Genomic DNA, 27357 nt, shown 5'->3' on the forward strand with positions numbered 1-27357 from the left:
AAGTTTCGGCAAATTGAGCCATAGTTTCTTAAAATTACGATAAGCGTACGGCAGTTTCGTTTACTCTTTCAGTCTTAAAATGAAGTGGGGCTTTATTTCGACCTAGAAGCTCGACAGGGAGCGTGCGCTCCTGTTACCTGTGACCATTTTACTGAAAACTAAGGTTATCAGGAGTTACCTTAGAGTCCCCGGGACTTGAAAATATCCCCCAAGTTTTGGCAGATCGAGCCATAGTGGCTAAAAATTTCGATGCGCTTAAGGCGGTTTCGTCTACCTTTCAGTCTTAAAATAAAGTGGGGCTAGATTTCGGCCTACAACCTGGAAACCTAGCGTGCGCTCCTTTTACCTGTGTCCATTTCACTGAAAACCAAGGCAATCAGGAGTTAGTTTAGAGCTTCCGGGACTGGAAAATATCCCCCAAACCCCGAGAAATCAAGCCCAAGTTGGACAAATTTACCATGCGCGTAAGGCGGTCTCGGCTACTCTTTCAGTCTTAAAGTGAAGTGGGGCTATATTTCGGCCCAGAAGCTCGAAAGTGAACGTTCAAAAAGTTTGGCTGTGTCCATTTCACTGAAAACCAAGGCCATCAGGAATTAGTTTAGAGTGCCCGGGACTGGGAATTATTTCCGAAGTTCCGGGAAATCGAGCCGAAGTAACCCAAAATCACGATGCGCGTAAGGCAATCTCAGCTACTCTTTCAGTCTTAAAGTGAAGTAGGGCTATGCTTCGGCCCAGAAGCTCGAAAGTGAGCCTTCAAAAAGTTATCCTGTGTCCATTTCACTGCAAACCAAAGCCATCAGGAGTTAGTTTAGAGTCCCCGGAACTGGAAAATATCCCCCAAGTTCCGCGAAATCGAGACGAAGTTGGTCAAAATCACGATCCGCGTAAGGCGGTCTCGGCTACTCTTTCAGTCTTAAAGTGAAGTAGGGCTATATTTCTGTCCAGAAGCTCGAAAGTGAGCGTTCAAAAAGTTTTGCTTTCTCAATTTAACTGAAAACCAAGGCCATCGTGAGTTAGTTTAGAGTCCCAGGGACTGAAAAATATCCCTTAAGTTCCGGAAACTGGAGCCGAAGTTGGTCAAAATCACGATGCGCCTAAGGCGGTCTCGGCTACTCTTGCAGTTTTAAAGTGAAGTGGAACTATATTTCTCCCCAGAATTTCGAACGTATGCGTTCAAAAAAATTGCCTGTGTCCATTTCACTGCAAACCAAGGCCATCAGGAATTACATTAGAGTCCTTGGGACTGGAATATATCCCCGAAGTTTCGGGAAATCTAGCCGAAGTTGGTCAAAATCACGATGCGCGTAAGACGGTCTGGGCTACTCTTTCAATCTTAAAGTGAAGTGGGGCTATATTTCCGCCCAGAAGCTCGAAGGGGAGCGTTCAAAAAGTTTTGCTCTCTCCATTTCAATGCAAACCAAGGTAATCAGGAGTTACTTTAGAGTCCTCGGTACCGGAAAATATCCCCCATTTCCCGGGAAATCGAGCCAAAGTTCGTCACAATCACGATAAGCGTAACGCGGTCTCGGCTACTCTTTCATTCTTAAACTGAACGGGGGCAATATTTCCGCCCAGAAGCTTGAAAGTGAGCGTTCAGAAAGTTTTGCTGTGTCCATTTCACTCCAAAGCAAGGCCCTCAGGAGTTACTTTAGGTTCCGCGGGACTGTAAAATATCCCCCAAGTTCCGGGAAATCGAGCCGAAGTTGGTCAAAATTACGATGCGCGTAAGCCGGTCTCGGCTACTCTTTCAATCTTAAAGTAAAGTGGAGCTATATTTCTGTGTCCATTTTACTGCAGACCAAGGACGTCTGGGGCCAGTTTAGAGTCCCCGGGAATGGAAAATATCCCCCAAGTTCCGGGAAATTTAGCCAACGTTGGTCAAAATCACGACGCGCGTACGGCGGTCTTGGCTACTCTTTCAGTCTTGAAGTGAAGTGGGGCAATATTTCGGCCCAGAAGCTCGAAACTGAGTGTTTAAAAACTTTTGCTGTCTCAATTTCACTGCAAACCAAGGCAATCAGGAGTTAGTATAGAGACCCAGGGAGTGGAAAATATCCCCCAAGTTCCGGGAAATTTAGCCGAAGTTAGTCAAAATCACCAGGGCGTAAGGCGGTCTTGGCTAATCTTTCAGTCTTAAAGTGAAGTGGGGCTATATTTCGCCCCAGAAGCTCGAAAGTGAGCGTTCAAAAAGTTTTCCTGTGTCAGTTTCACTTCGAACCAAAGCCATCAAGAGTTAGTTTAGAGTCCCAGGGACTGGAAAATATCCCGTAAGTGCCGAAAAATCGAGACAAAGTTTGGCAAAATAAATAAGCGCGTAAGGCCGTCTCGGCTACTCTTTTAGTGTTAAAATAAAGTGGGGCTTTATTTCGGCCCAGAAGCTCCAAAGTAAGGGTTCAAAAAAATTTGCTGTGTCCATTTCACTGCAAACCAAGCCCATCGGGAGTTAGTTTAGTGTTCCCGGGACTGGAATATATCCCCCAGGTTCCGGGAAATCGAGCCGAATTTAGTCAAAATCACGATTTGCGTAAGACAGACTCGGCGACTCTTACTCTTAGAAAGAAGTGGGGCTATTTTTCGGCCCAGAAGCTCGAAGGTGAGTCTTCACAACGTTTTGCTCTGTCAGTTTCCATGCAAAGCAACGCAATCAGGAGTTAGTTTAGAGTCCCCGGGACTGGAAAATATCCCCCAAGTTCCGGGATATCGATCCGAAGTTGGTCAAAATCACGATGCGCGAAACGCGATCTCGGCTATTGTTTCAGTCTTAAAGTGAAGTGGGGCTATATTTCGGCCCAGAAGCTCGAAAGTGACCGTTTAAAAAGTTACGCTTTGTGCATTTAACTGCAAACAAAGGCCATCAGGAGTTAGTTTAAAGTCCCCCGGACTGCAAAATATCCGCCAAGTTCCGGGGAATCGAGCTGAAGTTGGTCAAAATCAGGATGCCTGTAAGGCGGTCTCCGCTACTCTTTCAGGCTTAAAGTGAAGTGGGGCTATATTTCGGCCCAGAAGCTGCAAAGTGATCGTTAAGAAAGTTATGCTCTGTGCATTTCACTGCAAACCAAGGCCATCAGGAGTTACTTTAGAGTCCCCCGGACCGGAAAATATCCCCCAAGTTCCGGGAAATCGAGCTGAACCTTGTCAAAATCACCATGCGCGTAAGGCGGTCTCGGCTACTATTTCAGGGTTAAAGTGAAGTGGGCTTCTATTTAAGCCCACAAGCTAGAAGGTGAGTGTTAAAAAAGTTCTGCTCTGTCCATTTCTCCGAAAACCAAGGCCATAAGGAGTTAATTTAGAGCTCGCGGGACTCGAATATATCCGTCAAGCTCCGGGAAATCGACCCGAAGTTGGTCAAAATCACGATTCGCGCAAGACGGTCTCGGCTACTCTTTCAGTCTTAAAGTAAAGTGGGCTATATTTCGGGCCAGAAGCTCGAAAGTGAGCGTTCAAAAAGTTTGGCTGTGTCCATTTCAATGCAAACCAAGACGATCAGGAGTTAGTTTAGAGTCTCCGGGACTGGAAAATATCCCCCAAATTCCGGGAAATCGAGCCGAAGTTGGTCAAAATCACGATGCGCGCAAGGCGGTGTCAGCTATTCTTTCAGTCTTAAAGGGAAGTTGGGCTATATTTTAGGCCAGAAGCTCGAAGATAAGAGTTCAAAAAGTTCTGCTGTGTCCATTTCACTGCAAACCAAGGCCATCAGGAATAAGTTTAGAGTCCACAGAACTGGAAAATAGTCCCTAATTTCCGGCAAATCGAGCCGAAGTTGGTCAAAATCACGATGCGCGTAAGGCGGACTCGGCTCATCTTTCACTCTTCAAGTGAAGTGGGGCTATATATCGGCCTAGAAGCTCGAAAGTTTTCTTTCAAAAAGTTTGGCTGTTTCAATTTCACTGCAAAACAAGGGAATCCGGACTTAGTTTAGAGTCCCCGGGACTAGAAAATATCCCCCAAGTCCCGCGAAATCAAGGCGAAGATGGTCAAAATCACGATGCGCGTAAGGCGGCCTCGGCTACTCTTTAAGTCTTAAAGTGAAGTGGGGCTATGTTTCGGCCCAGAAGCTCGAAAGGAAGCGTTCAAAAAGGTTTCCTGTGTCCATTTCACTGCAAACCCAGGCAATCAGGAGTTAGTTTAGAGTCCCCGGGACTGGAATATATCCCCCAAGTTCCGGGAAATCGAGCCAAATTTGGTCAAAATCACCATGCGCGTAAGCCGGTCTCGGCGACTCTATCAGTCTTAAAGTAAAGTTGGGCTATATTTTGTTCCAGAAACTCACAAGTGAGCGTTTAAAAAGTTCTGCTAAGTCCACTTCACTGCAAACCACGACAATGAGGAGTTAGTTTAGAAATCCCGGGACTGGAAAATATCCTGGAAGCTGCGGGAAATCGAGCCGAAGTTGGTGAAAATCACGATGCGCGGAAGGCGTTCTTTGCTACTCTTTCCGTCTTAAAGTGAAGTGGGGCTATATTTCGGCCTAGAAGCTCGACACCGAGCGAGCGCTCCTTTTATCTGTGTCCATTTTAGTAAAAATTAAGGCCATCAGAAGTTAGTTTAGAGTCCCCGGGACTGTAAAATATCAACCAAAATCCGGCAAATCAACCAAAGTTGCTGAAAATCACGATGTGCGTAAGAGTTTATGCTACTCTTACCGTTTTAAATTAAAGTGGGGCTATATTTCGGCCTAGAAGCTCCAGACCTACCGTCCGCTTCGTTTACCTCTGTCCTTTTCACTTAATAATACGGCATTCAGGAGTTAGTTTAGAGTCCCCGGGACTGAAAAATATCCCCCTAGTCCCCGCAAATCCAGCCAAAGATGCTCAAAAATCACCATTCGCGTAAGGCTGTCTCGGCTACTCTTTTAGTCTTAAAATGAAGTGGGGCTATATTTCGGCCTAGAATTCGAAGCTCGACACCTAGCTTGCGCTTCTTTAACCTGTGTCCATTTCAGCAAAAAATAAAGACATCAGGGTTTAGTTTAGAGATTCCGGCACTGGAAAATATCCCCCAAATTCCGGAAAATCGAGCCGAAGATGATCAAAATCACGATGCGCGTAAGGCGGTCTCGGCTACTCTTTCAGTCTTGAAGTGAAGTGAAGTGGGGCTACATTGCTGCCCAAGAGCTTGAAAGTGAGTGTTTAAAAAGTTTTGCTCTGTCTATTTCACTGCAAACGAAGGCCATCAGGAGTTAATTTAGAGTTTCCGGGAGTAGAAAATATCGCCCAACTTCCTGGCAATCGAGCCGAGGTTGGTTAAAATCACCATGCCCGTGAGGCGGTCTCGGCTACTCTTTCAGTCTTAAAGTGAAGTGGGGCAATATTTCGGCCCAGAAGCTCTAAAGTGAGTGTTTAAAAAGGTTTTGCTGTGTCAATTTCACTGCAAACCAAAGCCATCAGGAATTAGTTTAGAGACCCAGGGAGTGGAAAATATCCCCCAAATTCCGGGAAATTTAGCCGAAGTTGGTCAAAATCACCATGTGCGTAAGGCGGTCTCGGCTAATCTTTCAGTCTTAAAGTGAAGTGGGGCTATATTTCTGCCCAGAAGCTCGAAAGTGACCGTTTAAAAGGTCTTCCTGTGTCAATTTCACTGCAAACAAAGGCGAGCAGAAGTTAGGTTAGAGTCCCAGGGACTGGAAAATATCCTGTAAGTGCTGAAAAATGGGGACAAAGGTTGTCAAAATGAAGATACGCGTACGGCCGTCTCGGCTATTCGTTCAGTCTTAAAGTGAAGTGAGGCTCTACTTCGGCCCAGAAGGTCCAAAGTGAGCGTTTCAAAAAAACTGCTGTGTCCATTTCACTACAAACCAAGGCAATCAGGAGATAGTTTAGAGTCCCCGAGACTTGAATATATCCCCTAAGTTCCGGGAAATCGAGCCAAAGTTTGTAAAACTGACGATGCGCGTAAGACGGACTCGGCTACTCTTTCAATCTTAAAGTAGAGTGGGGCTATATTTCGGCCCAGAAGCTCGAAGGTGAGCGTTCAAAATGTTTTCCTCTGTCCATTTCAATACAAACCAAGGCGATCAGGGGTTAGTTTAGAGTCCTCGAGGGTGGAAAATACCCCCCAAGTTCCTAGAAATCGATCCGAAGTTGGTCAAAATCACGATGCGCGTAAGGCAGTCTCGGCTACTCTTTCAGTCTTAAAGTGAAGTGTGGCTATATTTCGGCAAAGAAGGTCGAAAGTGAGCGTTGAAAAAGTTATGCTGTGTCCAATTCACTGCAAAGCAAGGCAATCAGGTGTTAGTTTAGAGTCCGCCGGATTTGAAAATATCCCCCAAGTTCCGGGAAATTTAGCCTAAGTTTGTCAAAATCACCATGGGCGTAAGACGGTCTTGGCTAATCTTTCAGTCTTAAAGTGAAGTGGGGCTATATTTCGCCCCAGAAGCTCGAAAGTGAGCGTTCAAAAAGTTTTCCCTTGTCAAGTTCACTTCATACCAAGGTGATCAGGTGTTATTTTAAAGTCCCCCGGACTGGAAAATATCCCCCAAGTTCCGGGAAATCGAGCTGAACTTAGTCAAAATCACGATGTCTGTAAGGCGGTCTCGGCTATTCTTTCAATCTTCAAGTGAAGTGGGGCAATATTTTGGCGCAGAAGCTCGAAGATGAGCGTTCAAAAAGCTTAGCTGTGTCCATTTCATTGCAAACCAAGGCCATCAGGAATTAGTTTAGAGTCCACAGAACTGGAAAATATTCCCTAAGCTCCGGCCAATCGAGCCGAAGTTAGTCAAAATCACGATGCGTGTAAGGCGGACTCGGCTCATCTTTACTCCTCAAGTGAAGTGGGGCTATATTTCGGCCCAGAAGCTCGAAACTCTGCTTTCAAACACTTTTGCTGTTTCAATTTCACTGCAAAATAAGGTCATCAGGACTTAGTTTAGAATCCCCGGGACTAGAAAATATCCCCCAAGTCCCGCGAAATCAAGCCGAAGATGGTCAAAATCACGATGCGCGTAAAGCGGTCTCGGCAACTCTTTAAGTCTTAAAGTGAAGTGGGGTTATATTTCGACCCAGAAGGTCCAAAGTGAGCGTTCAAAAAGTTTTGCTGTGTCCATTTCACTGCAAATTAAAGCAAGGCCATCAGGAGTTAGTTTAGAGTCCCCGGGACTGGAATATATCCCCCAAGTTCCGAAAAATCAAGCCAAAGTTGGTCAAAATCACGATGCGCGTAAGACGGTCTCGGCTACTCTTTAAGGCTTAAAGTGAAGTGGGGCTATATTCGGCTCAGAAGCTTGAAGGTGAGCGTTTAAAATGTTTTGCTCTGTCCATTTCAATGCAAACCTAGGCGATCGGGAGTTAGTTTACAGTCTCTGGGACTGAAAAATATCCCACAAGTTCCGGCAAATTGAGCCAAAGTTGCTCAAAATCACGATGCGCGTAAGGCCGTTTCGTCTATTTTTTCAGTCTTAAAATGAAGTGGGGCTATATTTCGACCTAGAAGCTCGGCACCGAGCGTGCGCTAATTTAATCTGTGTCGATTTCACTGAAAACTAAGGCAATCAGGAGTTAGTTTAGAGCTCCCAAAGCTGGAAACTATCCTCCAAGCTCCGGGAAATCGAGCCATAGAGGCTCAAAATCACGATGCGCTTAAGACGGTCTCGGCTACTCTTTAAGTCTTAAAGTGAAGTGGGGCTATGTGTTGGCCCAGAAGCTTTAAAGTGAGCGTTGAAAAGGTTTTGCCGTTTCCATTTTACTGCAAACCAAGGCAATCAGGAGTTAGTGTAAAGTTCCCGGGTCTGGAAAATATCCCCCAAGTTCCGGGAAATCGAGGCGTAGTTTGTCAAAATCACGATTCGCATAAGGCGGTCTCCGCTACTCTTTCAGTCTTAAAGTGAAGTGTGGCTATGTTTTGGCCCAGAAGCTCGCACAAGAGCGTTAAAAAAGTTTTCCTGTGTCCATTTCACTGCAAAGCAAGGCAATCAGGAGTTAGTTAAGAGTCCCTGGGACTGGAAAATATCCCCCAAGTTTCCGACAATCGAGCTTAACTTAGTCAAAATTACGATGCGCGTAAGGCGGCCTCGGCTACTCTTTCAGTCTTAAAATGAAGTGCGGCTAAACTTTTGGGCCCAGAAGCTGGAAAGTCAGCGTTCAAAAAGTTTTGCTGTTTCCATTTCACTCCAAACCAAGACAAGCAGGAGTTAGTTTAGAGTCCCCGGGACTGGAAAATATCCCCCAAGTTCCGGGAAATCAACCCGAAGTTTGTCAAAATCACCATGCGCGTAAAGCGGTCTCGGTTACCCTTTTAGTGTTAAAGTAAAGTGGGGCTATATTTTGGTCCAGAAGCTCGAAAGTGAGCGTTCAAAAAGTTTTGCTGTGTCCATTTTACTGCAAACCAAGGCCATCAGGAATTAGTTTAGAGTCCTCAGAACTGGAATATATCCCCTAAGTTCCGCCAAATCGAGCCGAAGTTGCTCAAAATCAGGATCCGCGTAAGTCGGTCTCGGCTACTCTTTCAGTCATCAAGTGAAGTGGGGCTCTATTTCGGTCCAGAACCTCGAAAGTGTGCGTTCAAAAACTTGTGCTGTGTAGATTTCACTGCAAACCATGGCCATCAGGAGTTAGTTTAGAGTCCCCGGGACTGGAAAATATTCCCCAAGTTCCGGGAAATCGAGCAGAAGTTTATCAAAATCACGATGCGCGTAACGCGGTCTCGGCTACTCTTTCAGTCTTAAAGTGAAGTGTGGCTGTATTTCGGCCCACAAGCTCGAAAGTGAGCGTTCAAAAAGTTTTCCTGTGTCAATTTCACTGCAAACCAAGGCCATCAGGCGTTAGTTTAGAGTACGCGGAAGTAGAAAATATCCCCTCAGTTCCGGGAAATCGAGCCCAAGTTGGTCAAAATCACGATGCGTGCAAGGCGGTCCCGGCTACTCTTTCAGTCTTAAAGTGAGGTTGCGCTATATTTCGGCCAAGAGGCTCGAAAGTGCGCATTCGAAAAGTTTTGCTGTGTCCATTTCACTGCAAAGCAAGGCCATCAGGAGTTAGTTTAGAGCCCTTGGGACTAGAAAATATTTCCCAAGTTCCGCCAGATCGAGCCGAAGGATGTCAAAGTCACGATGCGCGTAAGGCGCTCTCGGTTAGTCTTTCAGTCTTAAAGTGAAGTTGGGCTATAGTTCGGCCAAGAAGCTCGAAAGTGCGCGTTCAAAAAGTTTTGCTCTGTCCCTTTCACTGGAAACCAAGGCCGTCAGGAGTTAGTTAAGAGTCCCCGGGAGTGGGAAATATTCTCCAAGTTCCAGGAAATCGCGCCGAAGTTGATCAAAATCACCATGCGCGTAACGGGCTCTCGGCTATTCTTTCAGTCTTAAATTTAAGTAGGGCTATATTTCGGCCCTCAAGCTCGAAGGTGAGCGTTGAGAATGTTTTGCTGTGTTCATTAAATTGGAAACCAAGGTCATCGGGAGTTAGTTTAGCGTCCCCGGGACTTTAAATTATTCGCCAACTTGCGGGAAATCGAGCAAAAGTGGTCCAAAATCACGATGCGCGTAAGGCGGTCTCGGCTACTCTTTCAGTCTTAAAATTAAGGGGGGCTATATTTCGACCTAGAAGCTCGAGACCGGGCGTGCGCTAATTTTACCTGTGTCCATTTCACTGACATCTTAGGCGATAAGGTGTTAGTTTAGAGTCCTTGGGACTGGAAAATATTTCCCAAACTCTGGCAGATCGAGCCAAAGTTGCTAAAAATCACGATGCGCGTAAGGCGGTCTCGGCTACTCTTTCAGTCTTAAAATGAAGTGGGGCTATACTTCGGCCGAGAAGCTCGAGACCGAGCGTGCGCTCCTTTTGCCTGTGTACATATCACTGAAAACTAAGTTCATCATGAGTTAGCATAGAGTCCTCGGGACTGGAAAATATTCCCCGAAGTCCGGCAAATCGAGCCAAAGATGCTCAAAATCAAGTGCGAGTAAGGCGGTGTCGGCTACTCTTTCACTCTGAAAATGAAGTGGGGCCATATTTCGCTTCTCCAAGCTTGACACCGAGGGTGCGCTCCTTTTGCCCGTTGTCCTTTTTACTAAGAACTAAGTCCATCAGGAGATAGTTTAGAGTCCTGGTGTGGGGCTTTATTTCGACCTAGAAGCTCGACAGGGAGTGTGCGCTCCTGTTACCTGTGACCATTTTACTGAAAACTAAGGTTATCAGAAGTTAGCTTAGAGTCCCCGGGACTGGAAAATATCCCCCATGTTTTGGCAGATCGAGCCATAGTGGCTAAAAATTTCGATGCGCTTAAGGCGGTTTCGTCTACCCTTTCAGTCTTAAAATAAAGTGGTGCTACATTTCGGCCTACAACCTGGAAACCTACCCTGCGCTCTTTTTACGTGTGTCCATTTCACTGAAAACCAAGGCAATCAGGAGTTAGTTTAGAGCTTCCGGGACTGAAAAATATCCCCCAAACCCCGAGAAATCAAGCCCAAGTTGGACAAATTTACCATGCGCGTAAGGCGGTCTCGGCTACTCTTTCAGTCTTAAAGTGAAGTGGGGCTATATTTCGGCCCAGAAGCTCGAAAGTGAACGTTCAAAAAGTTTGGCTGTGTTCATTTCACTGAAAACCAAGGCCATCAGGAATTAGTTTAGAGTGCCCGGGACTGGGAATTATTTCCGAAGTTCCGGGAAATCGAGCCGAAGTAACCCAAAATCACGATGCGCGTAAGGCAATCTCAGCTACTCTGTCAGTCTTAAAGTGAAGTAGGGCTATGCTTCGGCCAGGAAGCTCGAAAGTGAGCGTTCAAAAAGTTATCCTGTGTCCATTTCACTGCAAACCAAGGCCATCAGGAGTTAGTTTAGAGTCCCCGGAAGTGGAAAATATCCCCCAAGTTCCGCGAAATCGAGACGAAGTTGGTCAAAATCACGATGCGCCTAAGGCGGTCTCGGCTACTCTTTCAGTTTTAAAGTCAAGTGGGGCTATATTTCTCCCCAGAATTTCGAACGTATGCGTTCAAAAAAATTGCCTGTGTCCATTTCACTGCAAACCAAGGCCATCAGGAATTACTTTAGAGTCCTTGGGACTGGAATATATCCCCGAAGTTTCGGGAAATCCAGCCGAAGTTGGTCAAAACCACGATGCGCGTAAGACGGTCTCGGCTACTCTTTCAGTCTTAAAGTGAAGTGGGGTTATATTTCGGCTCAGAAGCTCGAAGGGGAGCGTTCAAAAAGTTTTGCTCTCTCCATTTCAATGCAAACCAAGGTAATCAGGAGTTACTTTAGAGTCCCCGGTACCGGAAAATATCCCCCATTTCCCGGGAAATCGAGCCAAAGTTGGTCACAATCACGATAAGCGTAAGGCGGTCTCGGCTATTCTTTCATTCTTAAAGTGAACTGGGGCAATATTTCCGCCCAGAAGCTTGAAAGTGAGCGTTCAGAAAGTTTTGCTGTGTCCATTTCACTCCAAAGCAAGGCCATCAGGAGTTCCTTTAGAGTCCACGTGACTGTAAAATATCCCCCAAGTTCCGGGAAATCGAGCCGAAGTCGGTCAAAATTACGATGCGCGTAAGCCGGTCTCGGCTACTCTTTCAATCTTAAAGTAAAGTGGAGCTATATTTCGGCCCAGAAGCTCGAAAGTCAGCGTTCAAAAAGTTTTGCTGTGTCCATTTTACTGCAAACCAAGGACGCGGGGGCCAGTTTAGAGTCCCCGGGAATGGAAAATATCCCCCAAGTTCCGGGAAATTTAGCCAAAGTTGGTCAAAATCACCAGGGCGTAAGGCGGTCTCGGCTACTCTTTCAGTCTTAAGTGAAGTGGGGCAATATTTCGGCCCAGAAGCTCGAAACTGAGTGTTCAAAGAGTTTTCCTGTGTCAGTTTCACTTCGAACCAAAGCCATCAAGAGTTAGTTTAGAGTCCCAGGGACTGGAAAATATCCCGTAAGTGCCGAAAAATCGAGACAAAGTTTGGCAAAATAAATAAGCGCGTAAGGCCGTCTCGGCTACTCTTTTAGTGTTAAAATAAAGTGGGGCTCTATTTCGGTCCAGAAGCTCCAAAGTAAGGGTTCAAAAAAATTTGCTGTGTCCATTTCACTGCAAACCAAGGCCATCAGGAGTTAGTTTAGTGTTCCCGGGACTGGAATATATCCCCCAGGTTCCGGGAAATCGAGCCGAATTTAGTCAAAATCACGATTTGCGTAAGACAGACTCGGCTACTCTTACTCTTAAAAAGAAGTGGGCCTATATTTCGGCCCAGAAGCTCGAAGGTGAGTCTTCACAACGTTTTGCTCTGTCAGTTTCAATGCAAAGCAAGGCGATCAGGCGTTAGTTTAGAGTACCCGGGCCTGGAAAATATTCGCGAAGTTCCGGGATATCGATCCGAAGTTGGTCAAAATCACGATGCGCGAAACGCGATCTCGGCTATTGTTTCAGTCTTAAAGTGAAGTGGGGCTATATTTCGGCCCAGAAGCTCGAAAGTGACCGTTTAAAAAGTTACGCTTTGTGCATTTAACTGCAAACAAAGGCCATCAGGAGTTAGTTTAAAGTCCCCCGGACTGCAAAATATCCGCCAAATTCCGGGAAATGGAGCTGAAGTTTGTCAAAATCAGGATGCCTGTAAGGCGGTCTCCGCTACTCTTTCAGTCTTAAAGTGAAGTGGGGCTATATTTCGGCCCAGAAGCTGCAAAGTAATCGTTAAAAAAGTTATGCTCTGTGCATTTCACTGCAAACCAAGGCCATCAGGAGTTAGTTTAGAGTCCCCCGGACCGGAAAATATCCCCCAAGTTCCGGGAAATCGAGCTGAACTTGGTCAAAATCACCATGCGCGTAAGGCGGTCTCGGCTACTATTTCAGGGTTAAAGTGAAGTGGGCTTCTATTTAAGCCCACAAGCTAGAAGGTGAGTGTTAAAAAAGTTCTGCTCTGTCCATTTCTCCGAAAACCAAGGCCATAAGGAGTTAATTTAGAGCTCGCGGGACTCGAATATATCCGCCAAGCTCCGGGAAATCGACCCGAAGTTGGTCAAAATCACGATTCGTGCAAGACGGTTTCGGCTATTCTTTCAGTCTTAAAGTAAAGTGGGCTATATTTCGGGCCAGAAGCTCGAAAGTGAGCGTTCAAAAAGTTTGGCTGTGTCTATTTCAATGCAAACCAAGACGATCAGGAGTTAGTTTAGAGTCTCCAGGACTGGAAAATATCCCCCAAATTCCGGGAAATCAAGCCGAAGTTGGTCAAAATCACGATGCGCGCAACGCGGTCTCAGCTATTCTTTGAGTCTTAAAGTGAAATTGGGCTATATTTTAGGCCAGAAGCTCGAAGATAAGCGTTCAAAAACTTTTGCTGTCTCCATTTCAAAGCAAACCAAGGCCATCAGGAGTTAGTTTAGAGTCTCCGGGACTAAAAAATATTCCCCAAGTTCCGGGAAACCGAGGCGAAGTTGGTCAAAATCACTATGCGCGTAAGGGGGGCTTGGCTACTCTTTTAGTCTTAAAGTAAAGTGGGGCTATATCTCGTCCCAGAAGCTCGAAAATGAGCGTTCAAAAAGCCTTGCTGTGTCCAGTTTACTGCAGACCAAGGACGTCGGGGGTCAGTTTAGAGTCCCCGGGAATGGAAAATATCCCCCAAGTTCCGGGAAATTTAGCCGAATGGGTCAAAATCACGACGCGCGTACGCGGTCTCGGCTTCTCTTTCAGTCTTAATCTGAAGTGGGGCAATATTTCGCCCCAGAAGCTCGAAACTGAGTCTTTAAAAAGTTTTGCTGTGCCAATTTCACTGCAAACCAAGGCCATCAGGAGTTAGTATAGAGACCCAGGGAGTGGAAAATATCCCCCAAATTCCGGGAAATTTAGCCTAAGTTTGTCAAAATCACCATGGGCGTAAGACGGTCTTGGCTAATCTTTCAGTCTTAAAGTGAAGTGGGGCTATATTTCGCCCCAGAAGCTCGAAAGTGAGCGTTCAAAAAGTTTTCCCTTGTCAAGTTCACTTCAAACCAAGGTGATCAGGAGTTAGTTTAGGGTCCCCAGGACTGGAAAATATCCCCCAAGTTCCGGGATATCGATCCGAAGTTGACCAAAATCCCGATTCGCGAAACGCGGGTCGGCTATTGTTGCAGTCTTAAAGTGAAGTGGGGCTATATTTCAGCCCAGAAGCTCGAAAGTGATCGTTTAAAAAGTTACGCTTCGTGCATTTAACTGCAAAAAAAGGCCATCAGGAGTTATTTTAAAGTCCCCCGGACTGGAAAATATCCCCCAAGTTCCGGGAAATCGACCTGAACTTGGTGAAAATCACGATGTCCGTAAGGCGGTCTCGCCTATTCTTTCAGTCTTCAAGTGAGGTGGGGCTATATTTTGGCGCAGAAGCTCGAAGATGAGCGTTCAAAAAGTTTAGCTGTGTCCATTTCATTGCAAACCAAGGCCATCAGGAATTAGTTTAGAGTCCACAGAACTGGAAAATATTCCCTAAGTTCCGGCCAATCGAGCCGAAGTTAGTCAAAATCACGATGCGCGTAAGGCGGACGCAGCTCATCTTTCACTCCTGAAGTGAAGTGGGGCTATATTTCGGCCCAGAAGCTCGAAACTCTGCTTTCAAAAACTTTTGCTGTTTCAATTTCACTGCAAAACAAGGTCATCAGGACTTAGTTTATAGTCCCCGGGACTAGAAAATATCCCCCAAGTCCCGGGAAATCAAGCCGAAGATGGTCAAAATCACGGTGCGCGTAAAGCGGTCTCGGCAACTCTTTAAGTCTTAAAGTGAAGTGGGGTTATATTTCGGCCCAGAAGGTCCAAAGTGAGCGTTCAAAAAGTTTTGCTGTGTCCATTTCACTGCAAATTAAAGCAAGGCCATCAGGACTTAGTTTAGAGTCCCCGGGACTGGAAAATATCCACCCAGTTCCGGGAAATGGAGCCCAACTTGGTCAAAATCACGATGCGCTTAAGACGGTCTCGGCTACTCTTTAAGTCTTAAAGTGAAGTGGGGCTATGTGTTGGCCCAGAAGCTTTAAAGTGAGCGTTGAAAAAGTTTTGCCGTTTCCATTTTACTGCAAACCAAGGCAATCAGGAGTTAGTGTAAAGTTCCCGGGTCTGGAAAATATCCCCCAAGTTCCGGGAAATCGAGGCGTAGTTTGTCAAAATCACGATTCGCATAAGGCGGTCTCCGCTACTCTTTCAGTCTTAAAGTGAAGTGGGGCTAAACTTTTGGGCCCAAAAGCTGGAAAGTCAGCGTTCAAAAAGTTTTGCTGTTTCCATTTCACTCGAAACCAAGACAAGCAGGAGTTAGTTTAGAGTCCCCGGGACTGGAAAATATCCCCCAAGTTTCCGACAATCGAGCTTAAGTTAGTCAAAATTACGATGCGCGTAAGGCGGCCTCCGCTACTCTTTCAATCTTAAAATGAAGTGCGGCTAAACGTTTGGGCCCAGAAGCTGGAAAGTCAGCGTTCAAAAAGTTTTGCTGTTTCCATTTCACTCCAAACCAAGACAAGCAGGAGTTAGTTTAGAGTCCCCGGGACTGGAAAATATCCCCCAAGTTCCGGGAAATCAACCCGAAGTTTGTCAAAATCACCATGCGCGTAAGGCGGTCTCGGCTACCCTTTTAGTGTTAAAGTAAAGTGGGGCTATATTTTGGCCCAGAAGCTCGAAATTGAACGTTCAAAAAGTTTTGCTGTGTCCATTTTACTGCAAACCAAGGCCATCAGGAATTAGTTTAGAGTCCTCAGAACTGGAATATATCCCCTAAGTTCCGCCAAATCGAGCCGAAGTTGCTCAAAATCAGGATCCGCGTAAGTCGGTCTCGGCTACTCTTTCAGTCATCAAGTGAAGTGGGGCTCTATTTCGGTCCAGAACCTCGAAAGTGTGCGTTCAAAAACTTGTGCTGTGTAGATTTCACTGCAAACCATGGCCATCAGGAGTTAGTTTAGAGTCCCCGGGACTGGAAAATATTCCCCAAGTTCCGGGAAATCGAGCAGAAGTTTATCAAAATCACGATGCGCGTAACGCGGTCTCGGCTACTCTTTCAGTCTTAAAGTGAAGTGTGGCTGTATTTCGGCCCACAAGCTCGAAAGTGAGCGTTCAAAAAGTTTTCCTGTGTCAATTTCACTGCAAACCAAGGCCATCAGGCGTTAGTTTAGAGTACGCGGAAGTAGAAAATATCCCCCCAGTTCCGGGAAATCGAGCCCACGTTGGTCAAAATCACGATGCGCGGAAGGCGGTCCCGGCTACTCTTTCAGTCTTAAAGTGAGGTTGCGCTATATTTCGGCCCAGAGGCTCGAAAGTGCGCATTCGAAAAGTTTTGCTGTGTCCATTTCACTGCAAAGCAAGGCCATCAGGAGTTAGTTTAGAGCCCTTGGGACTAGAAAATATTTCCCAAGTTCCGCCAGATCGAGCCGAAGGATGTCAAAGTCACGATGCGCGTAAGGCGCTCTCGGTTAGTCTTTCAGTCTTAAAGTGAAGTTGGGCTATAGTTCGGCCAAGAAGCTCGAAAGTGCGCGTTCAAAAAGTTTTGCTCTGTCCCTTTCACTGGAAACCAAGGCCGTCAGGAGTTAGTTAAGAGTCCCCGGGAGTGGGAAATATTCTCCAAGTTCCAGGAAATCGCGCCGAAGTTGATCAAAATCACCATGCGCGTAACGGGCTCTCGGCTATTCTTTCAGTCTTAAATTTAAGTAGGGCTATATTTCGGCCCTCAAGCTCGAAGGTGAGCGTTCAGAATGTTTTGCTGTGTTCATTAAATTGGAAACCAAGGTCATTGTAACGGCATCGATCCACACACAACAGACGTTTCAAGTCCATTTTATTCGTAGAGAACTAGTAGTTAAAACCTGGGTGACAAAATTACAAAATGTGTCTTGTAATGATACGAAGTGAACAACATTGAAAATACAGGTAGCAAGAGAAATTAAACTTCACATTGTTCATACATACGTTGTTGTTCGTTCTCTGCCGTTCTGAACATCGACACCGTCCTTTGTAAACTAAGATAAACCTGAACGAAAATCTCGGACGAAAACACAGGCGCCAAAACACGACGCCATCTTACAAAAGCACATGCTCCTTTCATCCGCACAAGGGACGATGGGTGTGAATAGCGAAAACCGCTGGCTCAAAACAGTACTGAAGGTTCAACAACTTTGAATCGCAGCGAATTAATTACCGTCCGGAAATACAGCAAGATAAACATAAAAGTTCCTGACACAGTCATCGAGAGTTAGTTTAGCGTCCCCGGGACTTTAAATTATTCGCCAACTTCCGGGAAATCGAGCAAAAGTGGCCCAAAATCACGATGCGCGTAAGGCGGTCTCGGCTACTCTTTCAGTCTTAAAATTAAGGGGGGCTATATTTCGACCTAGAAGCTCGAGACCGGGCGTGCGCTAATTTTACCTGTGTCCATTTCACTGACATCTTAGGCGATAAGGTGTTAGTTTAGAGTCCTTGGGACTGGAAAATATTTCCCAAACTCTGGCAGATCGAGCCAAAGTTGCTAAAAATCACGATGCGCGTAAGGCGGTCTCGGCTACTCTTTCAGTCTTAAAATGAAGTGGGGCTATACTTCGGCCGAGAAGCTCGAGACCGAGCGTGCGCTCCTTTTGCCTGTGTACATATCACTGAAAACTAAGTTCATCATGAGTTAGCATAGAGTCCTCGGGACTGGAAAATATTCCCCGAAGTCCGGCAAATCGAGCCAAAGATGCTCAAAATCAAGATGCGAGTAAGGCGGTCTCGGCTACTCTTTCACTCTGAAAATGAAGTGGGGCCATATTTCGGTTCTACAAGCTTGACACCGAGGGTGCGCTCCTTTTGCCTGTGTCCTTTTCACTAAGAACTAAGTCCATCAGAAGATAGTTTAGAGTCCTCGAGACTGGAAACTATCCTCCAAGTTTCGGCAAATCGAGCCATAGTTTCTTAAAATTACGATAAGCATACGGCAGTTTCGTTTACTCTTTCAGTCTTAAAATGAAGTGGGGCTTTATTTCGACCTAGAAGCTCGACAGGGAGCGTGCGCTCCTGTTACCTGTGACCATTTTGCTGAAAACTAAGGTTATCAGGAGTTAGCTTAGAGTCCCCGGGACTGGAAAATATCCCCCATGTTTTGGCAGATCGAGCCATAGTGGCTAAAAATTTCGATGCGCTTAAGGCGGTTTCGTCTACCCTTTCAGTCTTAAAATATAGTGGGGCTAGATTTCGGCCTACAACCTGGAAACCTAGCGTGCGCTCCTTTTACCTGTGTCCATTTCACTAAAAAACCAAGGCAATCAGGAGTTAGTTTAGAGCTTCCGGGACTGAAAAATATCCCCCAAACCCCGAGAAATCAAGCCCAAGTTGGACAAATTTACCATGCGCGTAAGGCGGTCTCGGCTACTCTTTCAGTCTTAAAGTGAAGTGGGGCTATATTTCGGCCCAGAAGCTCGAAAGTGAACGTTCAAAAAGTTTGGCTGTGTCCATTTCACTGAAAACCAAGGCCATCAGGAATTAGTTTAGAGTGCCCGGGACTGGGAATTATTTCCGAAATTCCGGGAAATCGAGCCGAAGTAACCCAAAATCACGATGCGCGTAAGGCAATCTCAGCTACTCTTTCAGTCTTAAAGTGAAGTAGGGCTATGCTTCGGCCCAGAAGCTCGAAAGTGAGCCTTCAAAAAGTTATCCTGTGTCCATTTCACTGCAAACCAAGGCCATCAGGAGTTAGTTTAGAGTCCCCGGAACTGGAAACTATCCCCCAAGTTCCGCGAAATCGAGACGAAGTTGGTCAAAATCACGATGCGCGTAAGGCGGTCTCGGCTACTCTTTCAGTCTTAAAGTGAAGTAGGGCTATATTTCGGTCCAGAAGCTCGAAAGTGAGCGTTCAAAAAGTTTTGCTCTCTCAATTTAACTGAAAACCAAGGCAATCGTGAGTTAGTTTAGAGTCCCCGGGACTAAAAAATATCCCTTAAGTTCCGGAAACTCGAGCCGAAGTTGGTCAAAATCACGATGCGCCTAAGGCGGTCTCGGCTACTCTTTCAGTTTTAAAGTCAAGTGGGGCTATATTTCTCCCCAGAAGTTCGAACGTATTCGTTCAAAAAAATTGGCTGTGTCCATTTCACTGCAAACCAAGGCCATCAGGAATTACTTTAGAGTCCTTGGGACTGGAATATATCCCCGAAGTTTCGGGAAATCTAGCCGAAGTTGGTCAAAACCACGATGCGCGTAAGACGGTCTCGGCTACTCTTTCAGTCTTAAAGTGAAGTGGGGTTATATTTCGGCTCAGAAGCTCGAAGGGGAGCGTTCAAAAAGTTTTGCTCTCTCCATTTCAATGCAAACCAAGGTAATCAGGAGTTACTTTAGAGTCCCCGGTACCGGAAAATATCCCCCATTTCCCGGGAAATCGAGCCAAAGTTGGTCACAATCACGATAAGCGTAAGGCGGTCTCGGCTACTCTTTCATTCTTAAAGGGAACTGGGGCAATATTTTCGCCCAGAAGCTTGAAAGTGAGCGTTCAGAAAGTTTTGCTGTGTCCATTTCACTCCAAAGCAAGGCAATCAGGAGTTTCTTTAGAGTCCGCGGGACTGTAAAATATCCCCCAAGTTCCGGGAAATCGAGCCGAAGTTGGTCAAAATTACGATGCGCGTAAGCCGGTCTCGGCTACTCTTTCAATCTTAAAGTAAAGTGGAGCTATATTTCGGCCCAGAAGCTCGAAAGTGAGCGTTCAAAAAGTTTTGCTGTGTCCATTTTACTGCAGACCAAGGACGTCGGAGGCTTAGTTTATAGTCCCCGGACTAGAAAATATCCCCCAAGTCCCGCGAAATCAAGCCGAAGTTGGTCAAAATCACGATGCGCGTAAAGCGGTCTCGGCAACTCTTTAAGTCTTAAAGTGAAGTGGGGTTATATTTCGGCCCAGAAGGTCCAAAGTGAGCGTTCAAAAAGTTTTGCTGTGTCCATTTCACTGCAAAGCAAGGCCATCAGGAGTTAGTTTAGAGTCCCCGGGACTGGAAAATATCCCCCAAGTTCCGGAGAATCAAGCCAAAGTTGGTCAAAATCAAGATGCGCGTAAGACGGTCTCGGCTACTCTTCCAGGCTTAAAGTGAAGTGGGGCTATATTCGGCTCAGAAGCTTGAAGGTGAGCGTTTAAAATGTTTTGCTCTGTCCATTTCAATGCAAACCAAGGCGATCGGGAGTTAGTTTACAGTCCCTGGGACTGAAAAATATCCCACAAGTTCCGGCAAATTGAGCCAAAGTTGCTCAAAATCACGATGCGTGTAAGGCCGTTTCGTCTATTTTTTCAGTCTTAAAATGAAGTGGGGCTATATTTCGACCGAGAAGCTCGGCACCGAGCGTGCGCTAATTTAATCTGTGTCGATTTCACTGAAAACGAAGGCAATCAGGGGTTAGTTTAGAGCTCCCAAAGCTGGAAACTATCCCCCAAGCTCCGGGAAATCGAGCCATAGAGGCTCAAAATCACGATGCGCGTAAGGCGGTCTCGGCTACTCTTTCACTCTTAAAATGAAGTAGGCCTGTATTTCGGCCTACAAGCTCCACACCGAGCGTGCGCTCCTTTTACCTGTGTCCATATCACTGAAAACTAAGGCCATCAGGAGTTAGTTTAGAGTCCCCGGGACTGGATAATATCCCCCTAATTCCGCCAAATCGAGCCAGAGTAGCTCCGAATGAAGATGCGCGTAAGGCGGTCTCGGCTACTCATTCAGTCTTAAAACGAAGTGGGGCTATATTTTGGCCTAGAAGCTCGACACCGAGCGTGCGCTCCTTCTACCTGTGTCCATTTCATCGAAAACTTAGACCATCAGGAGTGAGTTTAGAGTCCCCGGGACTGGAAAATATCACCCAAGTTCGGTTAAATCGAGCCAAAGTTGCTCAAAATCACGATGCGGGTAAGGCGGTCTCGGCTGCTCTTTCAATCTTAAAATGAAGTGGGGCTATATTTCGGCCTAGAAGCTCGACACCGAGCGTGCGCTCCTTTTACCTGTGTCCATTTCACTGACAACTAAAGCAATCACGAGTTAGTTTAGAGTTCCCAGGACTGTAAAATATCCCCCAAGTTCCGGCAAATCGAGCCAAAGTTGCTCAAAATCACGATGCGCGTAAGGCGGTCTCGAATACTCTCTCAGTCTGAAAATGAAGTAGTTCCATATTTCGCCCTAGAAGCTCCACACCGAGAGTGCGCTCCTTTTACCTGTGTCCATTTCATTGAAAACTAAGGCCATCAGGAATTAGTTTAGAGAGCCTGGGACTGGAAAATATCCCACAAGTTCTGGCAAATGGAGCCATAGTCGCTCAAAATCACCTTGCGGGTAAGGCGGTCTTCGCCACTCTTTTAACTTAAAATAAAGCGGGGCTATATTTCGCCCTAGAAGCTCGAAACCGAGCGTGCGCTCCTTTTACCTGTGTCCATTTCACTGAAAACTACGGCCATCAGGAGTTAGTTTAGTGTCCCCAGGAAAGGGAAATATCCCCCAAGTTCCGGCATATCGAGCCAAAGTTGCTCAAAATCACGATGCGTGTAATACGGTCTTGGCTACTCTCTCAGTCTTAAAATGAAGTGGGGCTCTATTTCGGCCTAGAAACTTAATACCGAGCGTACGCTCCTTTTACCTGTGTCCATTTCACTAAAAACGAAGGCCATCAGAAGTTAGCATAGAGTGCCCGGGACTGGAAAATATCCCCCAAGTTCCGGCAAATCAAGCCAACTTTGCTCAAAATCACGATGCGCGTAAAGCGCTCTCGGCTACTCTTTCAGTCTTAAAATGAAATGGCGCGATATTTCGGCCTAAAAGCTCAACGTCGAGCGTGCGCTTCTTTTGACTTTTCCATTCCACTGAAAACTAAGGCCATAAGGAGTTAATTTAGAGTCCCGGGGACTGGAAAATATCCCCCAAGTTCCAACAAATCGAGCCAAAGTTGTTCAAAATCACGGTGCGCGTAAGGCGGTCTCGGCCACTCTTTCAGTCTTAAAGTGAAGTGTGGCTATATTTCGACCCAGAAGCTCCAAAAAGAGGGTTCAAAAAGTTTTGCTGTGTCCATTTCACTACAAACCAAATCTATCAGGAGTTAGTTTAGAGTAACCGCGACTGGAAAATATCCCCCAAGTTGCGGGAAATAGAGCCGAAGTTGTTCAAAATCACCATGCGCGAAAGGCTGTCTCCGCTACTCTTTCAGTCTTAAAGTGAAGTGGGGCTATAATTCGGCCCAGAAACATGAAAGTGAGCGTTCAAAAAGTTTTGCTGTGTCCATTTCACTGCAAACCAAGGCCATCAGGAGTTAGTTTAGAGTCCCCGAAACTGGAAAATATACCCCAAGTTCCGGAAAATCGAGCCGAAGTCGGTCAAAATCACGATGCGCGTAAGGCGGTCTCGGCTACTCTTTCAGTCTTAAAGTGAAGTGGGGCTATATTTCGGTCCAGAAACTCGAAACTCGGCGTTCAAGAAGTTTTGCTGTGTCCATTTCACTGCAAACCAAGACAATCAGGAGTTAGTTTAGAGTCCCTGGGACTGGAAAATATCCCCCAAGTTCCGGAATATCGACCCGAAGTTGGTCAAAATCACCATGCGCGAAGGGCTGTCTCGGCTACTCTTTCAGTCTTAAAGTGAAGTGGAGCTATATTTCGTCCCAAAAGCTCGAAAGTGAGCGTTGAAAAAGTTTTGCTGCGCCCATTTCACTGCACACCAAGGCCATCAAAAGTTAGTTTAGAGGCCCTGGGACTGGAAATTATCCCCCAAGTTCCTGGAAATCGAGCCGAAGTGGGTCAAAATCACGATGCGCCTAATGCGGTCTCGGCTACTCTTTCAGTCTTAAAGTAAAGTGGGGCTCCATTTCGGCCCAGAAGCTCGAAAGTGAGTATTCAAAAAGTTTTGCTGTGTCCATTTAACTGCAAACCAAGCAAAACCAGGAGTTAGTTTAGAGTCCCCGCGACTGGAAAATATCCCCCAAGTTCCGGAAAATCGAGCCGAAGTTGGTCAAAATCACGATGCGCGTAAGGCAGTCTCGGCTACTCTTTCGGTCTTAAAGTTAAGTGGGGCTATATTTCGGCCCAGAGGCTCGAAAGTCAACGTTCAAAAAGTTTTGCTATGTCCATTTCACTGCAAACCAAGGCTATCAGAAGTTAGTTTAGAGTCCCAGGGACTGGAAAATATACCCCAAGTTCCGGGAAATCGAGCCGAAGTGGGTCAAAATCACGATGCGCGTAAGGCGGTCTCAGCTACTCTTTTAGTCTTAAAGTGAAGTGGGCTATATTTCGGCTCAGAAGCTCGAAACTCAGCGTTCAAAAAGTTTTGCTGTGTCCATTTCACTGCAAACCAAGGCAGTCAGGAGTTAGTTTAGAGTCCCCGGGACTGGAAAATATCCCCCAAGTTCAGGAAAATCGAGCCAAAGTTGGTCAAACTCACGATAGCGCAAGATTGTCTCGGCTACTCTTTTAGTCTTAAAGTGAAGTGGGACTATATTTCGGCCCAGAAGCTCAAAAGCGAGCTTTCAAAAAGTTTTGTTGTGTCCATTTCACTGCAAACCAAGGCCGTCAGGAGTAAGTTTAGAGTCCCCGGGACTGGAAAATATCCCTCAAGTTCCGGGAAATCGAGCCGAGGTTGGTCAAAATCACGATGCGCATAAGGTCGTCTTGGCTACTCTTTCAGTCTTAAAGTGAAGTAGGGCTATATTTTAGCCCAGAAGCTCAAAAGTGAGCGTTCAAAAAGTTTCCTGTGTCCATTTCACTGCAAACCAAGGCAATCAGTAGTTAGTTTAGAGTCCCCAGGACTGGAGAATATACCTTAAGTTCCGGGAAGTCGAGCCAAAATTGGTGAAAATCGCGATGCGCGTAAGGCGGTCTCGGCTACTAAATTAGTCTTAAAGTAAAGTGGGGCTATATTTCGGTCCAGAGGCTCGAAAGTCAACGTTCAAAAAGTTTTGCTGTGTCCATTTCACTGCAAACCAAGGCTATCAGAAGTTAGTTTAGGGTCCCAGGGACTGGAAAATATCCCCAAGTTCCGGGAAATCGAGCCGAAGTGGGTTAAAATCATGATGCTCTAAAGAAAAAGCTAAACAGAGAAATGATTAAGAAAAGACGATTCAACAAGAATACGAGGAAGCTACCAGGCGTTTCGAAAATGATCCAAATTATTTCAACAGATCTCGTTTAAGGTGGCCGAACACAGTTTTCGCGTGCGGTTTTTCTGATGCAATTCAGCGCGCGCACAAGGGTTGGAAAAAACAAATATGCCGTCAATAGAGCGATCCAGCGATCATTTTATTTACTCAACACCCGCACTATCTGTACTCTTTTTCTCTATATTTGAACGCAGTTTATTGATGGCTTTAGTCTTCTATTACAAAGATATATTAGAAAAGGTAACGATGCAAAGAACCCAGCAATTCTCAGCTTTTTCTTTGTTACCGAAACAATCTTGTTCTTAGAGCCCACGTGTCTTTTGGTCAGCGTCAACCAAAAGACACGTGGGCTCTAGGAACGAGATTGCCATGTTGTAGACCAAGGCACGCATGCGCCGTGAAACCGTAACTCCTAAAATCTTGGAGTCTGGAAATTGATTGTTCCACTGAGAGCTCCGTGTCTTGGCTCTGACCAAAAGACACGTGGGCTCTGGGAACGAGATTGTTACCGAAAGAGCCCAGTTAAACGCAGGGCATGCGCAGTTGCTCAAAAAATTGAGACCGATTGCTTTTGCAGAAACGTGCCGATTTCTAACGATCCAGTCGCTAGAATTTCAAGAAATTTGGCAGTTCAGAAACCGCGTGAATGATCTATCACGAAAAATCTTGGCATAGGGAATTTTTAATAATACAAAACATGCAGTGAAAACGATTTCCGGCGAATTACGAAAATCGTCAATGTCAAAATTTTATTAGAACAGTGTTGACAGAAGGGATTTAATGTCAGTTAGTAGTGGGCAAATGATGAAAAAAATCTAACGACTGATTTTTTTAAATAAACAAAAACCTTTTAAGCCTTGTTTTTAACCAGCCCCGTTGCCATGGCAACAGCACACACCTTAGCCAAAATGCGAGAATAAATCCTTCTGTGGTTAACCTTGACTCTCGCAAAAAATGTGTGCCAAAACAAACAGTTTAAAAGTAATGGTGAATTAGGCATAGGCACTTGAAAACTGTGTTCGGCCACCTTAAACGAAATCAAAGAAAATGAAATTATTTTATGAAAAAAAAACAAATCGAATTATTGTACGTGCAAGAGCTTGCTAGCATAAGCACGGAGAAAGAAGCACTAAGTACTTTTTGGACTTAGAAAGAGAAATAATGTTAAAAACATATCATTACAACTTGTACAAAAAGAAAGCGGCAGACGCGGATTCTATCAAGTCCCTTCTAAACGATTTAAAATGTACCGTAATTATGTGAAGACGAGTGAAGGCCAAATTACCATGGGAGAATGCAAAAAGATTTTAGAAACTTTTCAACACAACAAGTTTCCAGGAAATGATAGAATTCCAGTTGTGGTCTACAAAAACTGTTGGGACCTTATCTGTGAACTGTTCATTAAATGCGTAGATGAGGCCTTCGTAAAGGAAGGAATGTCCAACTCCCAAAAGCAAACTGTCATTACTTTAAACCCTGACCTTGTTCAATCAAGAACCAAATGATAATTGATACCCTATTTAAGGCCAACACCCGAAAAATGACACCCTATTCAAGGGAAAAACAAAAACTAATAAAGATGGCGTGAACTGGTCAACTTTATTTCGTTTGTGTAAAAATGATACCCTATCCCTATCCCGCGGCACATATATAACCCACATACGCCAGCAAAATCCCGGGATTTTCACAGCGACAAGAAGTAAAACACATGTTTGGGATTCGGAGCGACTCCACCGAGAAAACCGTACGCAAGATTTACAATCCGCGTGAGTGAGTTTGTCCTAGTGCAATGAAATATCAATATGGTGCAAGGCAAGAATTTGTGATTTTTATGAAATCATACATAATTAGAATAATTAATTATTGTTATTTGACTGAGGAAATTACTTTACTATGATTGACTGGGAGTGGACCTATTTATTGTTAAATTTCATTCCACCGCAGTGCAAATTAACGCTCGCGCGTTCGTAATTCTCTCAGTCATATAATTAACGAGTAATCGTATGAAAGCTCGAGCAATTAAGGATTTACACCAATGATATTGTAAACTTCTTTCAAGTTGCACTCGCTTATCGCCTGTTTATATATACTAATAACTAGCTTCTAAAAGAAACTAATAAAAACCTGATATTTATACCATGTCGCTGCATCCAGATAGCAGTAAGCAATTTGAAGAAGAAAGTTTGAGTGGCGAAAAAGGCAATGCTTAAAACAGGCAGTGACAAAAGCGTTTTGATGATTCTCTTAAGTTTGCGTACATCATCTTCTCCTTGGCAGAACCCTCCACAGAACAAGCAACGCGACCTCTAGTACTGAGCCGTATGATTAATGGTCCTGCAGCCCTCCTCTGCAAGGCAAGCATAACAACTCTGCCATTGTGGAGAATGCAAACCGAAACAGGCAATTTGTGATGGTGAACGTTCCTTTTACGTATTCAGCAAGAGTACAAACGCAGACAAACTGAATGGATCTCTGACATAAGTATACAAAAATGACCATCCTCAATAACATTCCATACCAACAACTGTACCGTGCCTCCTGAAACCCAGAGCAAATAAACACCACGGTTCTGTTGACAGAGTTGTAATCGTGACTGAATAAACAATCAATCCAGGTCGATTCTCCGGGGTATGGGAGGTGGCACGGGCTTTTTGGCTTTTGCTTTTGAAGGCTCCACTTCGGAGCCCTTGATTTCTTTCTGGCCAGTTTCAATGTCCCGTGCATTTAAAGTGATATCTTCAACGGCCGCATCAGTCACCGCAACTGATTCGTTAACAGAAAACGAGGGAGAAACTCGCTGTTCTCCTGGATGTTCATTACGAACTGGTCTAGGCTTCGGTTTTACAGGCAGCGGAAGATTCATGTCCATTCTATTAGGGGCGTCTCGTTTAGGAGCTTTAGTGGTATGGTCCTTTTGAGACCCGGCCTCAATATCCCCTTTCGAAGATTTGAATTTTGACCGTGGAGGTGCAACTGGCCTCTCTGCTGTTCCTGGAACCTTAGCCTCTTTGTTAGAGTCCATTTCCACTACTAATGAACGAGGTCTAGGTTTGGGAGTTGGTTTAGAGACGGATGCAACTCTGGGGAGCGGTGCTTCATGGTCATCGGAATTTGTAGCGTTCCCGTTAGAGCCACAAAGAACTGGAGCCGAACATTCGTCTGATCCACGTGACGTCTCCTTCAAGTCTTTTAATGACGTTCCTTTGACGCCTTATCGCCAAAAAGAAACAAATGAATTAAAATTAGCACTATAGACCAAAATGAATTCAAGCTACTTTTGCTGAATCCATGCAGGTTACAGAGCTTAGAGCTCCTTCAACGAAGTTGCGCAAGAACAGAAGGGCTTGCAACAATACACTTTGACAATACATTGTTGTTGTATGAAGTTACGGA

At 45.4% G+C, this 27357-nt stretch overlaps 2 protein-coding genes across 3 annotated transcripts in view; one reads left to right on the forward strand and one right to left on the reverse strand.

The window, feature by feature from the left end:
• Positions 1–25469, forward strand: part of LOC149097819 (uncharacterized) — a 66157-nt gene extending 40688 nt beyond the window's left edge. Inside the window, exon 2 of the mRNA XM_089277967.1 lies at positions 25378–25469. Within this exon, the coding sequence (XP_089134093.1) occupies positions 25378–25469 (92 nt within the window). The remainder of the gene's footprint in view (positions 1–25377) is intronic.
• Positions 25470–25544: 75 nt separating this feature from the next.
• LOC110051720 (polyphosphatidylinositol phosphatase SYNJ1-like) overlaps positions 25545–27357 on the reverse strand; it is a 30324-nt gene continuing 28511 nt past the window's right edge. For both annotated transcript variants that reach the window (XM_020757781.2, XM_089277518.1), the window contains exon 23: positions 25545–27174. In XM_020757781.2, the coding sequence (XP_020613440.2) occupies positions 26570–27174 (605 nt within the window). In that variant the 3' untranslated portion in view covers positions 25545–26569. The remainder of the gene's footprint in view (positions 27175–27357) is intronic.

This window comes from Orbicella faveolata, unplaced genomic scaffold, assembly GCF_042242905.1.
Source record: "Orbicella faveolata isolate gen_17 unplaced genomic scaffold, um_ofav_v1 contig_46, whole genome shotgun sequence".
Lineage (NCBI taxonomy): Eukaryota > Metazoa > Cnidaria > Anthozoa > Scleractinia > Merulinidae > Orbicella > Orbicella faveolata.